At 41.7% G+C, this 26,331-nt stretch overlaps 1 protein-coding gene across 2 annotated transcripts in view; it reads left to right on the top strand.

Annotated features, from left to right (window-relative positions):
- The window catches only part of syt7a (synaptotagmin VIIa), a 76,088-nt gene that overhangs the window by 38,406 nt on the left and 11,351 nt on the right, over positions 1–26,331 (top strand). Inside the window, exons 3-12 of one of the 2 annotated variants that reach the window (XM_057329707.1) lie at positions 1,414–1,493; positions 2,688–2,822; positions 6,178–6,345; positions 9,154–9,528; positions 14,323–14,439; positions 23,998–24,109; positions 24,437–24,698; positions 25,055–25,224; positions 25,722–25,836; positions 26,037–26,236. In XM_057329707.1, the coding sequence (XP_057185690.1) occupies positions 1,414–1,493; positions 2,688–2,822; positions 6,178–6,345; positions 9,154–9,528; positions 14,323–14,439; positions 23,998–24,109; positions 24,437–24,698; positions 25,055–25,224; positions 25,722–25,836; positions 26,037–26,236 (1,734 nt within the window). The remainder of the gene's footprint in view (positions 1–1,413; positions 1,494–2,687; positions 2,823–6,177; positions 6,346–9,153; positions 9,529–14,322; positions 14,440–23,997; positions 24,110–24,436; positions 24,699–25,054; positions 25,225–25,721; positions 25,837–26,036; positions 26,237–26,331) is intronic. The other variant, XM_057329708.1, reaches the window with a different exon arrangement.

Raw genomic sequence — 26,331 nt, 5'->3', positions numbered from 1 at the left:
TTGTAAAAGTAAATAAGCAAACAGCGAAAGTTTGTAAAAGAAAATAAAGTGTTGCCTGAAGGTAGTTTTTTATACTTGTTAGTTTGAAGAGAGATGAAGAAATCTCAAAGGCAGCGTATATGTTTTATTGGATGGTTACAAATGTGCATTCTGGGTGGTTTCTAGGGTATTCTGGGTGTTGGCTAGTGCAGTTACAACATTAGGTGTCAAGCAACCAGGTACCTGGTAAAGAAACCGAGAAGGTGATGACCTATTACAGTAGTGGCCAACAGTGAAGTTGAAAAAGTTGAAAAACGAATGTCCATTTAAATATATTATTATAAACAGTATATATTGCCAATATTGGGAAAACATTAAATACAAATAAAAAGTCAAATAAATACTTTACCCAAATAAAGTTTTTGCTACTTTGAGTACCATACATTTCGTGTTTTGATGGTTTAAGCAAACCTGAGGGGCCATTAATTGCAAATATTGTACAAATACAGCTGTTAAAAAAAAAACATTTTAAAGACAATTTTTTATTTTTCTGAAAGTACTACTTTTAGGGATGTGTTTAGTTAGAATGATAATTTTTGTTTCATTCTGTGAACTACTAACAACATTTCTCCCAAATTTCAAACAAAAATATTGTTTCTATTTACATTTATTTGCAGAAAATGAAAACTGGAGAAGCAGGTGAAAATGCTGTAATATACAAAATACAGAAAATACTGCCAAGAAAAAAGTTTATATTTACTTTAAGCAATCCAACAGTATGGTACATGTATTTAGGAAAAGTTAAAGTGTCTTGTCATGCCGTCAGTCTTTCACATTGCTGTTGGATGACTTCTGAGGTTTGATTTTGTTGAAATTCAACACTGGACTCGAATGACCACAATACATCTAGAAATGATGATTAAATCCTCCTGTACATATCTAAAAAAGGAACTTGGTCATTATTTAACACACATTATTTGTACCAGTGATCCTTGTCTCCTTAAATCTAAAATTGAACCCAGGGCCGTGTCAACGTGTTCTTTATAAGAGCAGAGAGGCGGACAGCAGTGACTTGTATGGAGGGTTTCCACAACACCACCTACTCCTCAGACGACACGTTGTGTCATTCTGTCTTTCCTTCTCACCCACATGCTCTCTCTCTCTCTCTCTCTCTCTCTCTCTCTCTTTCTGGTGGCCTGTAACGCTGCGGAAAGCTAAATTGGCTATTTCCATGTAAATATGAGGCTTGTGTGTGGTTTAATTACTATGGAGATGACTTAGGACGGACCGTGTGATTTGAGCAATCAGGGAGGAGAGGAGGGAAGGAAGGCTTGAACATAATAGTAGACGTACTAAAACTGGTAAACCCTGGATCAGTTGGGAGATTGGGAATAACCTTTGCCTTTCCGTTGTGTTGTTTGTTTGTTTCCCCAGGGGAAGAGGAATAAACCAGGCGTGGAGTCCGTGGGGTCTCCTGATTCAGGAAGAGGACAAGGAGAAAAAAAAGCCATCAAGTAGGTGCAGGGAATTTCATTTCGTTACTTGGGTCCTCCGAAAAAAAGATCGTTGGGTCATGATCTGAGCTCAGAAAAATGCCGCATGTGTGTTTTGAAAAATCATCCCAGATGTTTTGAATGCCGTGATTACTGTTTAATTCACCGACGTTTAGCAGTCTATACTTGTTTGAAAATGCGAAAGGCCATTCATAATGAGAGCGTCGCTCCCGGCTGTTCGCATCCAGCAGCCGCTCAGAGCGATTCCGGCTCTCTGACTGATAGTGAGTATGAAGTGTGTATGAGAGAGAGAGAATGAGGGAATCTTTGAGGTTGCAGAGAGCTCAGTGGGATGTCGCGAGACGGCAGGTTTCGATTGTGGATCGTCTTCAGTTGTTTTGCATGTTTCTTGTTTATGAGACACTTGTTCTTGGTTGGTTTGATGTCTCTCTTGTATTGTGGTTTGTGATATTGCAGCTGTCGTTTTGGACTAATGAATGCTCTACGCTTGCAGGTGCTTGTGTTTTTTGTATCTGTACTTTTACTTTTTTTTACTTTGCTCGTAGTTGTGCAAATGTATTTTTTTCTGAAGGTGTTGTTGAAATAACTTTTATAACAACTTTCTCTAACAAACTCTTCCCAGGTTGTGTTCGTCTCACATGCCGCCTACCTGCTAAACCTCACATTTTTTGACCTACGCTCTTCACCCTTTAAAAGTTTTCAATGGCCTTATTTGCTGTTTTGGAAATATTTCATTTCTCAAGCAAAACGGTCATTGTTGGTTTGGTTTGCCAAAGGTGGCATTATATATTTCTGTTATGTAATAATGTTAATTGTATTTTACAGCTTTCTGTCTTTCTCTTTTTCTTTCAAACTATAAGACAAAATTAATGAATGTATGGGTATAACCTTGCTTATTCCTGCTTTGGGTCTGTTTTGAGTTCCCTGTTTGATCATAAAAGTCTCTGCTCACCTCTTTCCAGCTTCACTGCTTATGAATGGCGAATGAAACCTTACTCATTATTTACCACCTCCTTTTCTCTGCTTGTTCTCCCTGCACCGGGTGCTAGGTGGAAAGAAAAGCGGATATCTAGCGAGCACCTACTGTTGGGTATAGAAATATGAGGACCTATGACCTCTGGATGGATGAAAAAAGTGAATAGATGACCTGCTGTGTTCCACTGATGTGTATGTGTGTCTCTCTGTGGTCTTTAGTGATCTAGACAGAGACTTTTGGAATAACAATGACAACAGTTCAGTACAGCAGCGATGGAGCTCATACCCGCCCAAGGAGTTTGTACTAAACATTTCTCCTTATGCCCCATATGGAGACCCTCGCCTCACACTCAAGTGAGTCTCTGGTAAAGCTGGTAAGAGACACCACCCCCAACCAAACCCAACCCTACATCATCCATTCCCTTCCCGACACATCCCATACACAACCTCATCCAGCCTAACCCCATCCATACCTTTTTTACCACAATCCATTCCTAAGCTACCCCATCCATACCTTTTGTACATCACGTTCATTTGACTCAATTACAGAACATTTTGTGAATTGTAATTGATGATTTTCTGTTGGCCTCTGCATGCTAACTAAGATTAACGTCATCCAACACAACCTCTACACAATTTTACTGTTATTAAACCCTTACCCACTATCATCTGAACCCAAACCTTACCCCATTCCAACCAATACCTAACCATACCCCATCTCAACCCATACCTACCCGTAACTCATGAAAACCATTACTCCTGGCAGGGCTGTAATAATGAGGAGGCTGTAAACTACAACACAAAGTGAAAATCCAAGCAACATAAGAATGTGATGTGGTCTATAGTTTGAAATCTTGGACCATGTACAGTACAGTCTATATATAGTACCCCTATTCAGCTTCCGTATTAGGAGCTTGTAATGTGAATAAATGTCCTTCGGTTAATTCTGGATTATTCCTTGAATCTGTTTCATTTTACACAAAAATAATACAGCCCTGCCTGTCTCTTCCTAGCAACCTTTAACCTTTCCCCTCCCTGCCCACCCCATGGGGTGTTACCATGGAGACGGACAACCCTCCTGCTTCAGTATCCAGCGAACGACAGCAACATTGTAAACATGTGACCAAACGAACAAAAAACCTTTAGTGCTGCCTGTTATTGCTAACCCTCGTTTTCGTACTTTCCCGTTGAGGGTTGACCGTTACAGTCAGATTGTGATGTGGTAACCCCCGTTTCTGTATGTTTGACATGTTGTTATTAAAATGTGTTGTTTTGCCTTTGTGCCCTTTAGGGCTGCACGATTTGATCAGTCATATTGAGATTGTTTGAAAGCACTGTAATTTAATTTAAATTGGCAAAAACATAATTATATCTTGATTGTATTTAAACATTGAGAGATACTTTCAAATAGCAAAAAAATCATATTGAGATTACTTAGATAATTAAATATTTAATTGTATTTTAATTTGTATTAAATATTTAATTTAAAAGATTTTATTGAATTAAATATTAAATGTAATATTTATGTATTTATATTAATATAAATTTGAATATTTATATCAAAATTGTATATTTTTATTTAGATAATAAAATAGATTAAATTTATGTAAAAAATTAAATAGTGATTTAATTCAAATAATTTAATAGGCACACTTTTACACATTTAACTTCTCACGCGGTTGTTGATTAGATTAGTCAAAAGTGTGTTTTTGTTCCGATTTAAACCTTTTCATTTATTTAGATATTTTATTTATTTGTTTTACTTGTTTCAGGTAATTAAATAGATTAAATTAATACAATTTTTTTTTAAATATTGATTTAAGTTAAATCAAGTTGAATAGGCAAAATTTTACACATTTAACTTCTCACATTTGTTTTGCTTAGATTAGTCTAAATGGAAGTGTATTTTGCTCTGATTTAATTATTTCCACTTACTAATATAAAAGATCACATTTAAGATGAATGTTTTTATGGAATGATACCCAATTTTCAACTTCATAAATATAATACTCTGTATACTCAACATTGCATAAGTATGTGTAGTAGAAGATGCTGACTATATATTAAATTAAACCTAAGCCTTTTGAGGTTTGAGGGCCATATTGTGATATAGATTTTTTATTTCAATGAATTGTGCAGCCCTAATGCTACAGTATCTGCCTTTCACCTTTATCTGGCTCATTTTAAATGTGTCCCTTTAGCACTTCTGATCCTTCCAGCCTCTGTTCCACAGCAGCGTCTGTACGGTAAACCCCAACCTGCCTAATCCCACACGCCTTCAGCTACAGCTCTGAATGCACTGCAGGAGCATCGGCCACCCGTCCAAATAGAAAGATATGCTTTAAACGTGCTTGTCCATCAAATATAGCACATTGACTTTCAGGCCAGAAGAGGGGTTCAGATGGGCTGATTCATTAAACATTAAATAAACGTTTTAGCCACGGTGGCTCAGGTGATTCGATTTTCCTCCCTTCTGTCCGGACGGACAGTGGTTGTAAAATAGCGCCGCTGGAGATGTTGGATTAAAGCGGTGGGGTATATGCAGACAGCTGCCCAAACTTATATGAGATGAGAGCTGCAGATTCAAGCAAAATCGACTGATGACTGATTCACAGCATGCCTTGAAACAGACGCTTTGTTGTGGCAATGTCGCATTATAAAACCATCGCGTTTAACCTTTAATTAGACTTCATAACCTTGACCCCTGCAGTCGATGCTGAGAGGAGAGAGATGCTTTGTGAGATCCATTGGACGCATTTCTGATTTGCCTGTGATGTGAGCGGACAGATCGATTCAAATTGCATTTGTTTTGTTTATATCGATACCTTTCGCATCCCGGTTGACATTTGTTCTTTGCGACAAAGTTAATGACCCTTTCCTCTCGGCTGTGATGTCATCGGTTGTGAATTCTGGTTTTGTGTCAATCTGCAGTTGTCAGCCTCATTACTTCGAACCTCTTTCTGCTGTTATCCTGCTGTTGTTGTTGTTGTTGTTAGTGTCGATGTCGTGTAGTGAGTGTCTGAATGGTGTTTTTCGATTCCCTTCCCGCTTGCATGGTGACCTTTGTCGGGTTTACGAACTGGTGACCGATTGTAATGTTAACCTATAAAAATAACCCTTGTCATGTCTACGTGAACTCTGCACTTTTTGGTCTCAATAATGCAATGCTTGTTGCCCGGGGTGCAAATGTGGTTATTTCGAGCATCATACTTGTTGTAAATCCATTTTTATGTAAGCTGAGAACACATCCCACGCTGAGAAGAATTACTCACAATACCTGATAAAACCTCACAGTTCGCTGCCAAAAAGAAAATCGGCTCTGCTAGGCCCCCTGCAGGTTGAGCTGTCTTTTACTGTATCGCCGAAAACGAGAGCCTTACATCTTTTTACAGTTCACAGGACGTTCTGTAATGGCCCGCACATACAGTATTAGTCTTTGGTCACAGCACTTCCTGTTTAGTCACACACACACACACACACACACGCACACACACACGCACACACACACACACACACACACACACACACACACACACACACACACACACACACACACACACACACACACACACACACACACACACACACTCATTGGATAAATGATTATTTATCCAAACCTGTAACTATTTTTCTCTCCCAAATGTTTGTCCTCTCCTCCTCTTTCTTCCTCTATCCCTCTCCCCTGCTCTCCTCCTGGCCGACCCGTCAGTGGGGCAGTGCCCGGGGGCCAGAAAGGAGCCGCTGGGGGTGGACTTGGGGATGGAGGGGGGTCGTCGTGTAGCGATAGCCTGAGGAACGCGGTGACGGGTGGCATTAAAGCTGGCAGGTGGCAGACAGTGCAAAGCTGCCTGCATTCTGGAGACTTCAAAAACGGCAAGTGAGTCAAACCCTCGGGGAAAGAGACAGAGATAGCGAGAGCTGTGTGTGTGTGAGAGAGATTTTTAAGAAAGTTATAAATGCCTTTGTGTGGGTCTGTGCTATGCTGAGATTCCAGGCCGCCCTGCAGTCTAATAATAGTAGTCGAAACACTGACTCACACACGTATACTTACACGTAAAAACGCAGAGATATGGCAATGGCTCAATGTAGTCCATTATAAAACTTAACAGCCAAAGCTGTGATTCCAAAAGCCGGTGATTTCATGCACCTGATTCATCCTGCAGACACGATACATGAGAGGCAATAATGATAAAGCCAGAAGAGAATCGGAGAGGTCTCGCTTCGCCCAGAAGGGGTTTATTTTTTCAGTAATGACCGGCTGACTGTACATTACCCTGCTTATTATGCGGCTACTTAGCAAATAAGAAAACACAAATGGATATGAAATATTGATTTGAGCTCGATGTCGACACGAAATGAAATTGGCCCTGTTTACTTTAGTGCGTATTGCTGGTCTTTTTGTGCACGATTCTGTGGATGGATGCTTTTCTGTCTAAGAAAAGCATGTCCGTATTCTTCAAACTGTATGAAACTAGGTCTGGCTCTCATTGACCAATCAGAATCAGTTATAAATGGGGTAACATTTCAGAGTCCCAGATATTTCATGAAAAACATGCAGTTTATAAAAAACAATTTAGCTGACATGACTAATATGAATAGCAACTCCAAATGTCCTAAAAATGTACTGTGCCATGTCGTATTATCACAAACGGACTTCACAGCATCATAAAATCAAGACTTGATGGGTTAAAACATAAACTGGATTGGCGGTTTGATATCATCAATGATTTGACTATATGATGCAGTTGAAAAAGAATTTAAACTTACATTTGAAGCTGACAAAGAAAATCAGGAATGTTTATATGGAATATTAAGAAATATTAGGATTTTAATTACAGTCAAGGAAAAAACAGACACAACTTTAAAGTAGAATACATGACAGAAGAAAAGACAGCTGCATGAGAGCGACGTGTCTGCAGTTTGTGCGTAGAACAGAATGACATCGGCAAGATGCGGGTGTTGCGCACACATGCACACAGGGGGCTCAATTTAAGTTTTCTTCACACCCTCAGCTAACACCTTCTCTCTTCCACCATTTCACAAATTCTCTGTCTCACATCTCTCTTCTCACACTCCTTCCATACCACCGGTCCTCGATCATCTCGTTTTCTCTCTTTCAGCACGCCCTCCGTTTTTCTCCGTCAGTAATTGGATTCTATTTTAAGGCAGCTATATGTGTGTGTCTCTTGTGTTTGTGTCTCACGCCCCTCTTTTCCTGTCTCTCTCTTCTTCTCTTTCTTGGCAACATTTAACCTTCTCTCACTCATGTTTTTCCTCCAACTACTTGTTACCCTTTTCCAGCTTAACCAGTTAAACCAGAGTCTACATGAAATCACACTTGACATATTTACTTTGGTACTTGTTGGTACTAATGTTATCTTCATTTCCCATTTAATAGTTCATCTTTCCATTTAAGCTATTTGTTTTATTATATTTTGTTTATTAAGTCCTGCACCCATTAAACATGTTCGCTCTGAAATACATTCGGCTCTTGAATCCCTCAGACATGCTTCTCTATTTAATGACTTCTTTAAAATGTTTACAGACGCCTGAGATCAGACCAGGCGGGAAACATCAGGGAAGTGTTTACGGGTGTGAAGAATGAGTCATGCTAGCAGCTCAGGTGAAAATCAAGTTTCAGAGTTGAATTTGACACAGTTTTTAAATTTGCCAAGAGTGAAACGGGGCTAATGAGAGAACGAAAGAGATATAATCACGAAGGGAATAGAGGACACGAGTGACGAACAAAGACGTCGTAGTTGGTTGGCTGTTGAGGGAACGCAGGGGGTCGTGGTGTTACTTAAAACCACAGTTGCAAGAAACGACGGTCAAGTTGAGACGCAAAAGCGAGGATGCGTGTGGACGTGAAATTGAACAACAGACTAGTGTAGAGGCCAGGGACCAAGATGGGAGGCTCGCAACAGATCAAAAAACAGTCTCCTGGAAGAACAGGTGGTGGGCGACTGACACTGCACACGCCACGGCACATGCATGGGCGTTCCGGACGATCTGGACACACGTCGCGATCGTGTCAGTCACGTGCAGCAGGGGCTCGTAAGCAGGCCACGCACGCCTCTCAGACGCACGCTCACCGCTCGTCGTCCGCTCAAGGGAGTCTCAATCGGGCGGGGAACGGACATACGCATGCACACGCGCACAGTCATGCACACCTGCAGACGCATGCGGACCAGGGCGGCTGCGGTCTCTTCTGCTACCTGTGCTACGGTGGTTACTGTCTCTGTTTGACTCTTCTCTCCTTTTTTCTCCTTGTCCTCCTCTCCCCGCCCACATCTCGCCCCCCTCCTCCATCTCCTCCTCATTCCTCCTCAACACCCGGCGACACCTCGCTTGACGATTTCTTTTCATTGTCTCTTTCATCTCTGTCTGTTCCATTCTGTCCCCACCCTTCTCTGAACCTCTCCTCCATCTCTGCACCTTTCCTTTCCTCCACCACCGACTCCCTCCTGCATCTGTTTTCCGACTTTAACTTGTCGTCTTCTCTGCCTCTGTGTACCTCGCCATCTCCTGCCCCTTCTCAAACCCCATCCAAATCCTCCTCCAAACGCTCGCCCCGCCCGTTTGTTCTCGTCCCACCTTCGCTCCTCCTCCTTCCTCCCCCCTCCATCTGTCGCTCTCCCTCATCTTCCTCTCGTTCCCTGCCCACCCTCCTGCTCTGCCCCCACAGTGTACCCGATAATGGCCTCTCCTTGGCCACAACCTTGGACCACATTCCTGCAGGAGCGACGCCGCGGCCCCGCACATTGTTGCGGCAACAGAGCCTCCAGCAACCGTTGATTCAGGCCCCGGCCCCGAGCTTGTCCGGCGGGCCGCCCATTTCCCAGAGCCTGGGTCAGCTACACACCCAGCCGGGCAGTGGTGCAGGTGGGGGCACGGGGCCCGGGGGAGGGCCTGGAGGTGGAACTGGCACACAAGCAGGTGGCGGAGCTTCACGGTGTAGGTCGGGAGGTGCCGGGGGTCGAGCCTCTCAGGGGGACCCTGGTAGCGTGGATCACATGATGGGTCAGATAAAGAAACGAGGCCTGGATGTAAAATCCTTCCTGTAAGTCATTTGATGTGTGGGGTGTGATTTGAGCATGCCTGTATGTTTTCCTGGCTTGATTTGATCTGATCTATAACTTGTATTAACCGACTGTAGCATTTGAAGATTAAAGATTTAAAAGGTTTAATAATTTTCATCATTTATTCGGCCTCATGTTGTACCAAACCTGAATGCCTTTCTACCATCTGTGGTACAAATATATTTAAAAGAATGCCATGGCCATTTTTATGACGTGAGAATTTGATGACATTGATGATAAACGTAGCACAAAGCATCTGAAGGCCGATATTCGGCTTGCATCATATTTGCATCATGTTTGGCAGAAGAAAGAAAATAAGACATATGGGTTTAGAACAACATATGATGAGTAAATGACCCAAGAGTTTTGACGTTTTGATGAGCAAGTGCTACAGTTTTTTTTAAATCTGTTGGTTCTTGTTAAATATCTCAAACTACACAAACTTCCAAGTTTTCTCTGTCTGTAATATTTTATGAACACTGTCCTAGCGGTAATACTAGAGCTCTTAAAATGGTAAAATGATCTTAATGCCACTTTCTGCTCTGTCCTCCTCCCGGACCTCTGTCTCTTTCTTCTCTCGTCTCTCTCCAGCCGATGTCAGACTCTCGTTCATTCTGTCACACTATATTTCAGCCCAGCAGCAGGATATCACCCCCCTCCCTAGGCGCTCTGCACTGATCTGCTGTTTTCTGACGTACCGTTTTATATGGGATTCATTGCAGCTGAATATGGCCTCTCGTGCTGCCTGTCTCAGCTGTTTTATATGTGTTACTAGACTTTGGGACCTCAAGGGACCGCTGGAGATATGGTACCAGGATGTACATCATGGGTGTGTGCCAGCATATAGTTTGTTTGGGCATGCGAGTGTGTGTGTGTGTGTACATGAATATTTGCATATTTTGTTGGATGCTTTCCTCCGTGTTAAAGGGACAGTGCATCTAAAAATGAAACGTGTGTCATCATTTAATCATCCTCCTGTCATTTCAAAACCTGTGTGACTTTCTTTATGACCGCAGAACACAAAAGAAGATGTTTTGAAGAATGTTGGTAACATAACAACGGCGGTACCCATTCACTTGCATTCGTTTTGTGTCTATACAATAGAGGTGAATGGGTACCGCCGTTGCTCGGTTACCAACATTCTTCAAAATATCTTCTTTTGTGCTCATGTGTTCCCTGGGTATGAAACCTATGCGCTGTTAATGCAATGCTTTACCAGTTAAGCTACAAGAACACCATAGTATGCCTAAAAATGTCTTCAAATAATTTGGTTTCGGAAGCTTGACAGCTCCTGGTCCTGAGTTCAATATATGGAAGAGAACATACAAGTCTGGAACAAAACGAGGGTTAGCGAATGACAGAATCTCCATTTTCGGGTGAGCAGTCTTTATTTACTCTGCTTGTTTTTGCACTTATGTTTAGCCTTTGGTTTTTAAACATTGCGTTTATTCGGCGAAGCAGCTAAACGCTTCGCCCCGGAGCTCAGAGAATAGCCGTGACTTATTGAGCGCACAGGATTCTCGGCTATCAGCAGAGCGCCACACGTAATGGCAGGATGACAGAGGCCACAGGTCTTCAATAGACGCTTTGGCTGGTTTCATATAATAGCGTTTAACTTTCTCTGTAAATCTCTGCGCATGCTAGCGCTGACCTGCAGAGGAAGGGTGGCAGGTCTCGGCTCAAATGACAAACAATTAACGCCACTGAACATCATCTAATTTCCTAAGATGATCCGCATGCGAACATGCAGCAAATCGGCATGATTTATGGATTTCATGGTTATCAAGCGATGTAACATGGTTGAATTTGTAAGGCTGCTTCTGTTGTGTGTGACATTTGGCTGTGTTGTGACGTATTTAATTGAATTATAATAGATGCTTTGAGAAAAGGGCTGTAATTTTCACATTATTCATTGATAAATAACTAGGTGTGTTGACACATTGCCGGGTATGTAGGAAGACTATTATTGCAGTCCGTCCTGTGCTATGCAATTTGTACATACTGGATATTCAGATTCACTTTAATATAAAAAAGTTGTTTGTCATTTTTCCAGATTAAATGACCAGTTCACCCAAAAATCAAAGTTCTGTCACCATTTACTTTCTGTTCCAGTGTTTCGTGTTGTTCCAACTTGGGACGTTCTTCCATGAAACACAAAAAATATGATCCTGCTGTTGTCTTTGTCATACAACAAAAGCATTGGCACCTCCAAAACTACAAAGAAAAATGCACAGAAGAAGAAAAGTCATACAGGTTTGGAACAACATGACAGTGAGTAAACAACGACAGAGTGTGTTTTTATAGTTGATCTGTTCGTTGAAATCCCTGTGTTTGCTTATGTGTGCATTAAAGTCAGATGTTTGTGTGCTACTGCACAGAGGCAGGTGTTAAAGTTAGACTCCGGCTACAAATTCATGTTAACCCTGAAGCATTGATTTTCTGTCCTCTGAATCATTGCTTTCAAAATGGATCGCTACCACAGGACAGAAGTGAAGAGTGGGGAAAAAAAGAGCGAGAAAGAAAGAAGGCGTTTCATCTGAAACGTGGGCTATATTTGAAATCGAATACTAGCGTACTGCGTTCTACTTTGAAAATAATTGTATACCAGTATGTAAAACATTTTAATTGTATGCTATCAGGTCATGGTCAAGTCGAACGCAATGCATTGTGGGATGCACATTTTGGCACATGAAATACAGTAAGTCTTCTGGGCATTCCATGCATCTGTAAAATATGCATACTGTAAAAACTGTCCAGCTAGTATGTTAGTAAAGCATTCAGCGTAATCTGGGAGGACTAAATGCGGCTCAATGTCATTTACACACATATATGGCCTTGAAATTGAGAGAGATGAAAAGAATGAGGAAGTTGAAAGGAGAGAGAAGGAGGGAAGCGGGTGGGATGGTACAATTGGAATATTGTTGGTATGTTATCATCGGTCAGCGACGGTCTTGCGATCATCCTTGAACACTTCTCAATCCGGCTCTCACCAGAAAAATGCCGCTTTTTATTACTTTTATTACTTTATTACTTTTACAATATAGATTCCTGTCTGTTGTGTGTGTGTGTGTGTGTGTGTGTGTGTAGAGCACCAGCCAGTAGCTATTTTTTGCAGCCATTAAATTCAGAAAGGTAAAAATAGCCGGAGTGTGCCAAAATGGAGGGAAGCCCAAGAGAATATAAAGAAACGCATGCGAGAGAGAGATCGTGTGCAGAAATCGTAGAGCCGGGGGGTTTGAAAGGAGGAGGAGAAAATAGGAGCGAGAGTTTATAATGTCTTACGATGATGTGTAGGGTAGGGTACAATTGATTAGGATTTAAAGGAATAGACATTTTTTCTGAGTTTGAAAGTGTATTTTCGTTCTTGGCTGAACTGTCCCTTTAAGAGGAGCACTGAGAAAAACACACAGGAAAACAGGAGACGAAAGCTTTCTAAAGCTGTTTAAGAGGGTAGAATAGCAGGACATTAGAGGGGTGCCGGCTCATAGATGACGGGGATTTGTAAGGAGAGAGAGAGAGAGAGAAAGGAAGAATGTAAGGAGAGGAGATAGAGGCTGTGCAGTGACCCAGAAAGCAGTCGCTCTGTCCTGACACCTCACACACACTCCACTCTCAAATAGAAACAATTAGTCCAGATCTCTCCAACGGGCCTCAATTAAGGCTGCAGAGAGAGAGAGGGAGAGAGAGAGAGAGAGAGAGAGAGAGAGAGAGAGAGAGAGAGAGAGAGAGAGAGAGAGGAGGGGGCGATAAAACACCAATGAAATGATAGAGAGAGTGAGACAGGTGGCAGCAGGAGTCAGACAATGTATCGATTGATAAAGACAGTAAATCAATGTGTGCGTGCGAGACTGAATTCGTGTGTATGTGTGTGAGACTGGGTTTAATTGTGTGTGCATGTGCGAGTGTGTGCGTGTGTACCAAATATCCCCACAAGGATAGTAAAACCTGAGAACACCTACTGTACATTGTGGCGGTCCCCATGAGAGATATTGATTATTAAACGTACTAAACGTTGCTTATTTGAAAATGCAAAAAGGCGGACTACGGCAAGTCCCCATTAAGATACTAGGGCTGCGCGATTATGACCAAAATCATAATTGTCAATTATTCACCTCGATATTGTAATTGCGAATATTATTTTCGATTAATAGATTTTGCATTGAAGCTTTGAAATGTTTCATAACGTTCTGTGAAGCAGCTGCATGCCATATTCTTTCTAGAAACATCCAAAACTAAACAAAATAATGTAAAAAACAGATAATTACGGAGTTGTGTTGTTCAGAAAATCAAAAACAAAGGACATTTAATTTTAAGGTCTCTGTTTCGGCACTGTACTCGGTGCCCAAACGCACTGCTGAAACGCACAGAAATAAAGGCAAATGGACAGCTGCAATTGAGGCTTTCGCCGATTATTGTTTTACCCGTAATTGTAATCCCGATTAGCTTTTCGATTAATTGTGCAGCCCTCGAAGATACCGAAACAAATTTGTGTGTACTATGTAGCATTTAAAAGCCTGTTTTCACAAAAGCGAGTGAATAACTAGTGCATTTTGTCCTCAAGACCACACAGAGTACACATAAAATCGTACGTGGACCGGATCGACACTATTCGAGCAGAGAGTCTGAGGTACAGGGGTGATATTCTAACTCAACGTGCACTTCATAATGTCTGCTGCCTACTAACAATCTGTCTCTCTGTTTGTTCCCTCTCATCTCTCCTTCCTCTCTGCGCTTCACTGCTCTCCGTCTGTGTTTTGTGTGTTTTCTTGGTGAAGGGAAGGGAAAATGGTGGTTCTCTCTCTTGCCATTGGATTGGCTGAGCAGGACGACTTTGCCAATCTGCCAGACCTACAAGAAGAACCGCCCAGTCAAGAAACGCCCCCTGATAAGAGGTATCTGTCAGAGTGTGTTTGTATGTGTGTATGTGTGCCTATGGATCATTTATCCATTAGTCATGTTATAATGTGTGTGTGTTTGTTAGATATGTTTGACCAACCCACAGCAAGCGATTGTGCGCCATAGAGCCCTCTGTGCACTTTAGCCAGCAAACAGAGCATTGTGGGTAATACCCAGACTTGCGTGGATTTGCCACAGCTCGGGGGCAGCGGATCCCTCATTCACATCGTAATGAGAAAGCGTGCTGTCTATCGCCATAGGCAGCTGCCATCTAAAGCGAGTGATTGAGAACGCTCTCCTTAGGCGTCACGACACAGAACAGCGCTACTTGTGACATCAACAACTGAAACAGCGTTTGATTTGAGCATTTTGCTAAGATAACAATGTGAACAGCACGGACATAAGACAAATTAGTCATTTAAAGGGATAGTTCAGCCAAAAAAAATATTTCTATCATTTATTCGCCCTCGTGTCATTAAAAACCTGGATTTGACTCGTTCTTCTATAGAACACCAAAGAAGATATTTTGAGAAATGTCTCAGTAATTTTGTGTTCATACAATGCCAGTCAATAGGGTTTTATTGTTGTTTGGTTATCGACGTTCTTCAAAATATCTTCTTTTTCCTTCTGCAGAATAAAGAAACTCATACAGGTATAGAATTGCATTAGGTGATAATTTATTTTTGGGTGAGCTATCCCTTTAAGATTTTTTTTAACAATACTATTGACATTTATTCGTGCAGAATACAATATTTTTGAATATATAATATGTTTAAAACAAATCATTTTGAAAATCTGAGATGTCTTTAAACTCTCTGTAGGTAGGCGGCTCCATATGGTTTGGTCAGAGCTTTAGAAAGGCTGATCCAAAGCGAGTTAACATGCTGTACGTTCGGCTGTATGTCGCTAATAGGTAATGAACTCGTTTATCATGTTAATGAGATATTCACCCGAGGCCGACAGAGTGTTTCAATGCCGTGGAGGCTGTACGGGCCGGAGCTGAGCCGTCTTATTTCACACCGAGATCTGCGTAATCTTTATTGCACGTATACAGTTTGCCTTGTTTATTTGTATTTTTATATTTTAGTTTTTCTTTCAGGCCTGACTTAGGTCTGTTTATCTTTCCCCGTACACGTCTTGTGCATTTACTCATTATTTTTTTACTTTTTTGGTCTTTTGTATTTGTCTCACACCGCAGTGAAGGATTGCGTGTTTTGTTGTTGTCGCGTCATTATGTGCATGTTTAATTCGGCGAGTGACGTCTAGTTTTATAGCAGAAATAGTTCTTTTGTAAATTTGATTTGTAAATTAATGTTAAAACGCAGTCTCGACAGATAACAGTCAGGAAGGAAATCGCGGTTAATATCACTTCCAGATCATTTGTCAAGACAGGTGCATTGCATTGTGGGATTGTACTAATCCAGCTATTCCAGATTTGCATAAAAATTGAAATGCTGTACTCAGTATTTATAGTGCATACTCCAAAAAAAGCTTTTGAGTAGTGTGGTATTCCTTCAGTAATATAATTGGTAGAGATCTCCACAAGGGTTTTCATAGCTCATGACTGTCACTTACACACATTAATTTATTTAAAAAAATACCATTCCTCCATAGACGGCGCAGCACACACACAGACACTCTGCCTACATCTCTCAAGGGAAATTCTCTCTGGTTTACCGGCGATCATAGTAAATGTTTTCGCGCTGGATAATGGCGATGAGTCACAAGCTGAATGAGTTTTTGATCATTTGGAGGGCCAACAAGTGATCAGAGCTAATTTAGAGAACGCAGACGAGAGTGGTCGCGCTCTCTCCTCATCTCACGAATAGACTCTGTGTGGCGTTAGGTGTGTGATTTACGGCGTGCCAAGACCGAGCGTACTCACGTGGTTGGTGGAGGTAATTTACAGGCTCTCCAGAGACACGCAGATGACTCTTTAACACACAGGCTCGCACAGATAGCTGTTAATATTATATGTACTGATGCAGGACTTCATTGAGATATAAACCTAAATACGCTCACTCACTTCATGTTTGTGTTGGATTTATTGCCCACGAGGGATTGCAAGGGTTGATCACCCTCCAAAAAAATTCTGTCGTCTTTTATTCATCCTCATGTTGTTCAAAACCTGTCTGACTTTCTTTCCTGTGTGGACCACAAAAGATCCTAAATGTCTCAGTGGTTTTGGGTTCAATGTTATCAGCGTTGTTCAAAATATCTCCTATTGTGTTCTGAAGGTGAAAGACATTCGTACAGGGTTGAAATGACATGAGGGCGAGTAAATGATTTTGTCGTTCTCTTGAAACTCCAGTTCATCTATATTTCTTAGACAGTCTGGATGTTTTTGCATGTGTTTCTCTGGTTAATTAGAGCTCGAGTAAAATCCAGGGCCCACCGAATACACACACATGCAATTAACTCAGCTAGGAAGAACTACCAGACTAATAAGGAGAGGACACAGAACGAGAGAGAGAATGTGTTTGAATGGCCAAGCCTTCGAGCTGTTGGCAGATTCTTCTGGCTCATTTGCTGCTGCTTTCAGGGTTTGTGATTACCCACAATGCCCAGTGATTGAGAATCGAACAGGAAGTGCTCAGCTCAACCGGTGTAATGCTGTGCAAATGCTAAAGCAGTTGAAAATGCGATGTGTGAATGTTATTTTAACTTGAACCGGAGGACGAGAAAATATAAACACAAACACACGCACGCAGAGAGAAAGGCTTTGAAGTCATATCTGATGGTTATATCTGTATGAAAAGCAAAAATAATGAGGGTTTTCAAATAAGTTTCTTGTGCACTCCCCCATCTTCCTATCAGTCGTCAACACAGATATGAATGCAGCATTTTAACAAAAACTTTTTTCATGCCACTGTCATGAAATTAGTAGGCAAAGAACCTTAGTTATTTTGATTAAAAATATAAGTTCTCGTGTTCGTTTTTATTATTTTGGGATGAAATTTGAGCAGATGTTGAGAGTATCCCATGTGCTTTTTGGGGAGAGAGCTGGATTCACATCACATCCTCTTTGTCACGTAAACACTCGTCGCGCACACACTTTTCTCTGCCATTTGGCTGTTGATTCAAGCGTGTGGCACCTTTATAGAGAGGCTTTGCTTTGGATTTGGGCTGTGGCTCCCACTGTGATCATGGCATTTAGAATGAATGGATGCAGGAGAGCTCGCACGCGTATAGAGTATAAACGCCTTGCTGTGAAACTCATGACTCTAATGCGAGAGAGAAAATATTTCGATTTAAACTAAGCCTTCGAGTCTCTCCCTCTCTGTCTAAAAGTGTGTGAAAGTATTATCATTATATACTGAGCTAAAACTCATATAAAAATAGTACAAATGAACTACTTTTTGGGCCTGCTGTAGATTTTGACATCGGCTGATAGCTACATAGTTGATGTTATTAAGCGTTATTTGTATCCAATGTTGAAATGAGCTCTGTTAAAACGCAGCACACAAACGCACACTACATCATGTTGCATGTTGTTCTCAGTGGGTTCGTTCCGGATTATAGTATCAGCAGGAATTAAAGCCCCCGTGACTAAAGCGTGGTTCTTTATTGCCTGTGTTTAAAGTTACACACTCGTGGCCTTTAACAACAACACACGCAGTGGGTGGGTGTGTTTTCGGTGTACACACAAGCCTTCTGGATGCTGCGGTTTGTGTCTGTGACTACACATTGTTGCAGGCACACTGCATATTGTTTAAATGATTACATGATGAGGTTCTTTATGCAACCCTGTCTGTACCCACACACAACACTGTTGAGCTACTTTTACCTTAGTGAAAAAATGGCACGAAATTTCAATTCTTGTGCTTGATTGTTATCATACATGACATTATTCTGACATTTAGTTAAGCAAGCTGTCTTTACCAACTTATACAGTATATATACTTTACAGGAAGTCGTTCATTTTCATTGATAGCATGCGATAGTCAGCAATATGACAGAGCTGAACGTAGAGCAACTTCACGCAAAGACGCAGTGACGTGACGCAGCGACTGCTAATAGGAATCTAGCCAGCGCATCTCACGTGAGTCGCCTAACAATGCGCTTAGACACTGCCGTCAAGTAGAAACAAACTACAAGTGACAAACATTACATGTGGACCTACCGTGATTCAGTGGCTGTCTGTTTGAATGCCCTTGAGGCGTGTGGCCCGAGCCCTGTTGAGCCGAGGAAGCGGGTCAGGCCTCAATCTCAGACTCATAGGGAATGAATAATGGAGCTGTCCGTGGTGCTGAAACTGTGTTTTGGGTTGTAGGGCTCGTTTACTCAAGTAGATAATCTTGTGTAATTAGCTGTAGATAAAGAGAAAGCACGGTGTGTGATTAAAAACAGGTGTGAAGAATGAAGGAAAAAGAACAGGATTAGTGGTTTTGGACGCAGCGGGCCGACAGGGATGATTTGAGGCTGACTGTGCACGTCGTTTCATATCTCTCCCTCTTTCTCTACAATAACACACTACCTTGGAATATACTTTTCCTATCATTGTGAACGTTCCAACAACACACAAAAAATGTGCGCAAATACAACTTGGTGATTAGCGTTTTTGTGCATTTTAATGTAGTAAATACAGTACGAATAGTTCGTTTTTCTCCACGTCACGCTCTGAGGTTTATGCTGTGTGTGGTCGTGCTTGTAAACGAAGGATTTGGATGGGAAACTTTGTCTAGGGGATGTCTGTTATGCCCAGGAGCATCGGATTTTAATTGAGCTGTTCTGCTGTGCACGGGCCCAGATTAAATATGGGATGGACTCTGTGTGTTGTGCGTGTATTAATAGAAGTTTCTGTGTCTCCTGTTTGTGTGTTGTAGTGTGGAAGGCTGCTGTCTAAGAAATTATGACATGCTTTGAATGAAACGGATGTGCTAACGGCAGTGTGTGTGTGTGCTTGTACTGGAAAGGCTTTGACTTTTGTCTCAAAAGGCCTGGCGTGTCTCACACACACTCCAAGAAATAATGAGTTATTGGCAGAAACAGGCGCTGTGCAGAGTGGGTTGGTTATGTAATGATCTCTGGTACGTTCTTTGTGGTGTGGATGGAGAGCGGATGCGTGTGTTTTGAGAAATGAGCATTGGTGTCATTTGCATTTGTGTGTTGATATTTCCTGCATGAGTTGTTTGTTTCTGATGGGAATGTATATGGGGCGGGTGGGGTGGATGGTTGTGTGTTTGGCGTCTCTCTCCAGCCTGGACTCATCGCGTTAACCTCGGAAAGAAAGAGAGAGAGGTGCGTGCATTGGTCCTGGGGCAGGTAAAAGCAGGATAGTATAACAGGTCATGGTGAACCCCAAAACGGCCCGCCTCCAACCCGCCTCTGATTGTGTGTGTGTGTGTGCGCGCGCGTGCGCGTGTTTGTTTGTTGATGTATGTTTACATGTATGTCATTGAGGCGCTCACCTGTACCTGTCATATATCCTCCTCCCCGTCAACTGTGTTTGCACCGTGGTCTCCTGTTTGCTGCCCCACCAATCCCTCACACACACATGCTCACACTCACGTGCCCACCACCCCTTGGTTGCTATGCCAACAGCCCACTTTTGAGGTGAGAGCGCTTGGAAGAGCAGATTCCAGATGTCGGGGGAATTTGGGCTCTTTCTGCCCCCTACTGGCAACTCCACACACCTGCAGGCTGCCGTCTGCGCCTCCTCATCCAAGCCGTTTATACTGTAGGTCTATCTGCAGATCCATAAACGAGCCTCATTAGATTTTTACTACATATATAAAACAAAACTAACCCAGATATAGCCTGATATATGGCACATCATCAGAGGATTCTGATAAGCATTAAATTATGCATTTGGCAAACGCCTCACAGTGCATTTATTTTTTATCTGTATGTGTGTTCAGTGAGGTCGAACCCATGACCTCTGCTTGAACACTGTACATATAAATATTTATATAAAGCTGTTTATATATCTCTGTGTATACGATTATAGTTGTTCCATATTGCTTTTTATCCATCTGTCAATGTCGTTTTTTCGTTCTGCCATCCTAAACCCATTGCATATGTCCAGAAAGAACTTTAAATCTGTACGTATTATATTACCTAATAAAGTTACTGTAAAATTGTTACAATTATTTTACCAAGAACAGTTACGTTAATTGTACTGCAATTCATGTGATGTGCCGCCACATCGGTACTTTACCTCACTCTCTCAGATTTCAGAACCGGAACTTTTCCTTAACCAAACCGGTTTTGAGTCCATTTATGAAGAAAGTATTCATATTTATTTTAATATTCATGATAAAAGCTGCAGCGAAATGCCGTTATACCTCAGTTAACAGGCAAACTTTTGAATAACCTGCGCGAGACACTGAATACATTTCTCAGCCCTCAGAGACGCGTCCGCGCGTCCTTTATCTGCTATTAATCGATAGACAGGGACATAACGGCAAAGATAGACCGAGAAAGAGATGGTCGGCTTGTACTTTAGTTTTCTTTGTCCTTATTTCACCTGTTTTCCAGGCTGGGGTCACCTCGCACTCTTAGCCCATTCGTAGCTTTCTCTCTCCCTCGCGCGCGCCCTTCCTCGCCGAATTTTCAACGGAAAGAAAGAGATACAGTTGCGTTTTTCCCTAGCGTTTAGGGCATAGGGATGATCACTTCGGAATGGAAAGCAGGTTATGTCACTCGAGTTGAACTTTCTGTCTTAGTGGGACAATTACACAGCGACTTTCACTGAAGTCAATGTTCTGTGTTAAATGTTTTCTCTTAACGCACGGCTAGCTGTGGATTATCCCTTACATAGTTTTCTCTCAGTTTGTTGATGTTCGACCGCAATATACTTTATTTAAACATCAAATATCTTAAAGACTTCCAACTACACTTAAACGTCTTGGTCACATAACTTATACAATTTGAAGTGATGTGTAAGTCTGCAATAAAAATAACAGAACCTACGTTTTATGTACAGTGCGTTTCGTAATTTACCCTCCTAACTTGAGGCCCTTTCTTTTGCTGTTGCTATGGTTACTTACTACCCAACTTCTGGTCGCGCGCGTCAAGTGAACTTACTATTATAAGTAAATCATATTATAATGGGATAAATATTGACAATATGGACATTGTCTGATTGTTTTGTTTTTGTGTGGTACTTCTTGCATTAAAATCACTCCCCAAATTCACACTTTTACAATTAATTCATTTTCATCTCTGTACTCTCCATTTCTTCAGCTTTCACTCCATCTCAATGGCAGCTAAGTGTGTGTGGGTTAATAACAAAAGTAACCAGATAATAAAACAAGTTCACTGTGCTGGATTTTACGGTTAACCAATTACTGACTGAATCATTTACACAGATCATGAATATTCCTTTTAAAGCTGTTTTTATGAACCTCTCTCCCCTCCTTCCCCCGGCCAGCGTCTATTTCTGTTTGTCTGTCTGTCCCGCTTTGCCTGCTCTGTGTGTTTTTGTGTACGGTCGGTAATGTCTGTGTGTCTTCAACATTAAATCTGTGTTCCCATGATCAGTTTTGGTGCAATTTCGGTGAATTTGCAAAAGTGCCAACGTCTCGACGTTTTCCCGAAGCAGATGTGTTGACAGACAGACACTTTATGGTTTGTGCGTAAACCTCCCCGCCCGAGCTAGATATGTCCCTCCGGACCACCTCCGCTCTCCTTAGACTGGTGGGGATCCAGCTGTGATTATTTACTTGTTTAAAGGCACAGTTTACTCAGAAGGACAACTATTAGAATCTGTTTTCATGTCTGTGGGCGTGAAAAAAGGTGTTGAGCAGAATGGATTCTAGATATTTTCTGTTCCGTTTTAAAAAGGACATTTATTTGCTGTTCGGTGCAGATGATTTTTTGTCATTTATTTTCTGTCGAATTCAAAACTTTGGGGTATGTTTAGGATTTAGAGAATTACCGTAAGTACAATGGTTTGTTTGGAAAACTAAGGCTTGTAATTGAAAATGTCCATCATATTTTTTTGTACAGTATACTTATGGCTTTAGTAAAAGTAAAAACGTTTCGCTTTAGGGGTCTGACAGCTGTGGTCACCATCCGCTGTCATTGAATAAAAAACGAGATCTAATGGGCTGGATATTTTGCTGAACACCTGCTTTTATGTGTCACACAAAAAATTCGTGTTTGTTTGGAACGAGTCAATGATGAATGAAAATGATGTTCTGGATAAACTGTACCTTTAAGGCAGAAAAGGTTGCAAGACCATGAATGATATCTCCCTGCCAGTCTAAAGACAGAAAGTTCCACCTTCCTCCGTGTCTCTCTTTTCCCTCCTGCTCTCTTTGTGTCATTACTGTGTTCCTTTACGCTGTTTGTTTACTCGTTCTCTGTTTTATCTTTCCAGCTTTCTCTTTCTCTTTAAAGCTTCACCTCTCTCTGGAAAAAACCAAACACTTTCTCCTGGTCTCTTTGTCCTATTTGTGTTCCTTTTCTTTCATTGAACTAATCTGAAATGTTTCTAGCTCTGTGTGTGCTTTCGTTTAACTTTCGTTCCTCTCTTTCTCTCTGAATGACCCAACGCAACTCTTGTCTTTCCAGACCTCTCTTTCTCTAGCAGCTGTGCTGGTTTGGTTGACGTCTCTCTCGTGGTTTTGTTTGACTCTCCAGTCATGCCAATAATCTTCTGCCTTCGCATCGCAGATAAGCGTCGCTCCTCCTCGTCTGTCTTTCTCTTTTCAGCTGTTACTGTCACAGTTTTCACCTGTGTTTGTGTGTGTCCTTCGTCGCTTTTCTCTGTTCATGTCTGGTGTCTCTCTCACTGTACTGTAAATAACTGACTGTCTGTTTCCTTTTAGTTGTGTCTGAACACCAAGTGTCATTCAGATGTCTGTGTTTGTCTTTCTCGTGTTCATCTTCTTTGTCTCTCTCTCTCTCGCTGTCTCTACTTTTGGCCCCGGTTTATTTTGGTCCTGTCAACTAGTTCAGTAGTTTAGTCAAAGAATAAAGGAATGTTTATGAATAACAGCATTTGTGGAACAACGTTGGAGGACTCGTGCTTTTCAAAATAAAACAAAACAAAACACACATTGTCGATAAAGATTCTGGAAACAACTGAACCCAGAACATTCCTTTAGATGTTTCACTCTAGGACAATAATCCCAATCCAGCTTCAGACGGCAACCCTGGAAAAATGAAACGGATTTATTAACCATGAATATTTTTACCAGCTTTTATGGTCTTGTTTTGCATCGATTGTTCGACTGTTCATTTGTTTGCGTTTCGTTTTTCCGAGCCTGTGATAAACTGAAGTAACACTTTGTCCTGTCTAACAAGAAAAGTATATTTACTTGTATCTGTTGTGGCTTTTTTTCTTCTGGCTTTTGTTTTGACAGTCACAGGTAAAACTATTTTGTATGCCTGTTATTAATTTGTCTTCATATTCTTGTCCGTTTGTACATTTTGTGATGAAGTCAGTCAAAATATCCAATACTCACAAGGTCCGAGGTCGTCTGGGTTTGTTTTGTTGGATTCAGTGGACGGACGCTAAAAACACACTGTGAAACTCGGCACCCATGTGAAACATCACGGGTGTTTTGAGTAATCTCTCTCTTTCTCTCTTTTCCTTCCTACAGTAGGAATATGGGGAATAAGCCAGCGAACAGTCCTAAGGGTCACCCGCCGGAAGCAGACGGTCATTCTTCAGTGTCGGACCTGGCAAATTCCCTGACTGGAGACATGGTGATGGTAGGGCGATGTGTTTGTGGTGTAGGCTATGCATGGGTCCGGCGCACATTGCTGCTTATTCCGGCCAAGAGCTTTTGCAATTGCAATTATTTCCCAAAAATAAGACGAGAAAGTCAAGTCTAGATCCTGAGTTTAGTCGTGAACATGCAAAGCTGTACTTTGTGGAACATTTTCATAGTCGTCTTCAAGTTTGCTGTTTTGCGAAATTTAAAATCAACAGGAATTTTAAAGCTCAATAGAAAACTATAAAAGTCTGATTTTAATAGCAAGGTCTGTCTTGAAAAAACAAAGATGAACAAAAGATTTGTTCTTTCAAACATCTTGCAGTTGTCTCCGGGGTCTGAAGACGACGAAGGACCTATTAGCGAGAAACTGGGCAGGATTCAGTTCAGTTTGGGCTACAGTTTCCAAGACACCACTCTGACGGTGAAAATCCTCAAAGGTCAGGACCTGCCCGCTAAAGATTTCTCCGGGACCTCTGACCCCTTCGTCAAAATCTACCTGCTGCCCGATAGAAAGCACAAACTCGAGACCAAAGTCAAGAGAAAGAATCTCAATCCTCACTGGAACGAAACTTTCCTGTTTGAAGGTCTGTTCTGGATTATGTTCTTGCTATAGATAATATTGATGAAGCAATTCTCCATATTTTAGGTATATCTGTCGGTTCATCTGTATACATGTAGATCATCTGTAGATGTATTTTCTCCCAAAATCAGACAGGATTTTTGTACACACAGTTAAATAGCAATGAGCACAAGTTTTATTTCGCGTCATTGTGTTTCAGTGTGTTATATTTAGAAACCATCTGAAATGCTTGTATAGGTCGCTTTGGAGAATAGCATCTGCTAAATAAATGCCAATGTATTATGTGTAACTATCACAATGACTATAGTTGCTCTTTATATACAGAAAACTCTGAGAATTTTCGCGTCTCGCACCCCTCAGGTTTTCCGTACGAGAAGGTGCGGGAACGAACGCTCTATCTTCAGGTGTTGGACTACGATCGGTTCAGTCGTAATGACCCCATCGGGGAGGTGTCCATCCCTCTGAATAAAGTGGAGCTTGGACAGCTGAAGACGTTCTGGAAGGATCTGAAACCCTGCAGTGACGGCAGCGTGAGTCACCCGCTGCCTCGGCTGTTTCGGATTTCGATCGGGTTTCTGGAAGAAAAAGATGAAGCGTTACACCAGCATAGAGATTAAACCTGCAGTCCTGTATTCAAGTTTTACATGTGTTTTGCAGCTGCATAAAATGAATATCTGTATGACTCGTACATTAAACTTCAAGTATTATGTAAAGCCTGGTTCAGTTAAGCCCCGGAAGCAAAAATGGCAAGGCAAGTTTCAAGAACTATAAGAATGGTGAAAGAGGATTGTCATTACGTTTCTGTGTAGTTGGAGATACATAGTTATATAAGAGATATAAGCTGTAAATCTGTGAGACATAATACTGTATATGAAGACATAGAAACCAAAAGCATCTTTGGGTTGAGAGCCGACCCTGATGCACCCCTCATAGATCTCGATAACAGAATGCAGCTCTCCCGTTCACGAATTTAGTTCATTCCCACTGAGCGATGAACGGTTTGTGATGCCTGTTGTCTGTGTTGCAGGGAAGGCGTGGAGATCTGCTGGTGTCTCTGTGTTATAACCCCACTGCCAACACCATCACTGTTAATATAATCAAAGCACGAAATCTCAAAGCCATGGACATCGGGGGCACCTCAGGTACACACCAGAAAATAACCCCAAATATATACTGTACAGTACAAACACGCAGAAACACAACCCGGCGCTTTTTTTCGTCTTAATGAAACAACAACGCGTTTGCAGTTGCCCATAAAGAAAAGGACATATGTTGCACAGTTGGATTGTGACAGGTCTCATTTGCTTAACTCACTTCCTGTTTTTCCTCGGATTGGCTGCAGACCCCTACGTGAAAGTGTGGCTGATGCACAAAGACAAGCGTGTGGAGAAAAAGAAGACGGTGACCATTAAACGCTGCCTGAACCCCATTTTCAACGAGTCCTTCCCCTTCGACGTGCCCGCGCACGTTCTCCGAGAGACCACCATCATCATCACCGTCATGGATAAGGATCGACTGAGCCGCAATGATGTCATCGGAAAGGTGAGGACACACTTTTTGCGCCCAAAGATTGTCGGTGTAACCAAATCATGATGAGAGATGTTCACATGCTTTACCGTCTTTCTGAAAGATTTTCA

The sequence above is a fragment of the Triplophysa rosa genome, linkage group LG3 (assembly GCF_024868665.1).
Source record: "Triplophysa rosa linkage group LG3, Trosa_1v2, whole genome shotgun sequence".
Taxonomy (NCBI): Eukaryota; Metazoa; Chordata; class Actinopteri; order Cypriniformes; family Nemacheilidae; genus Triplophysa; species Triplophysa rosa.
This window is presented reverse-complemented; position numbering and strand designations above follow the sequence as displayed.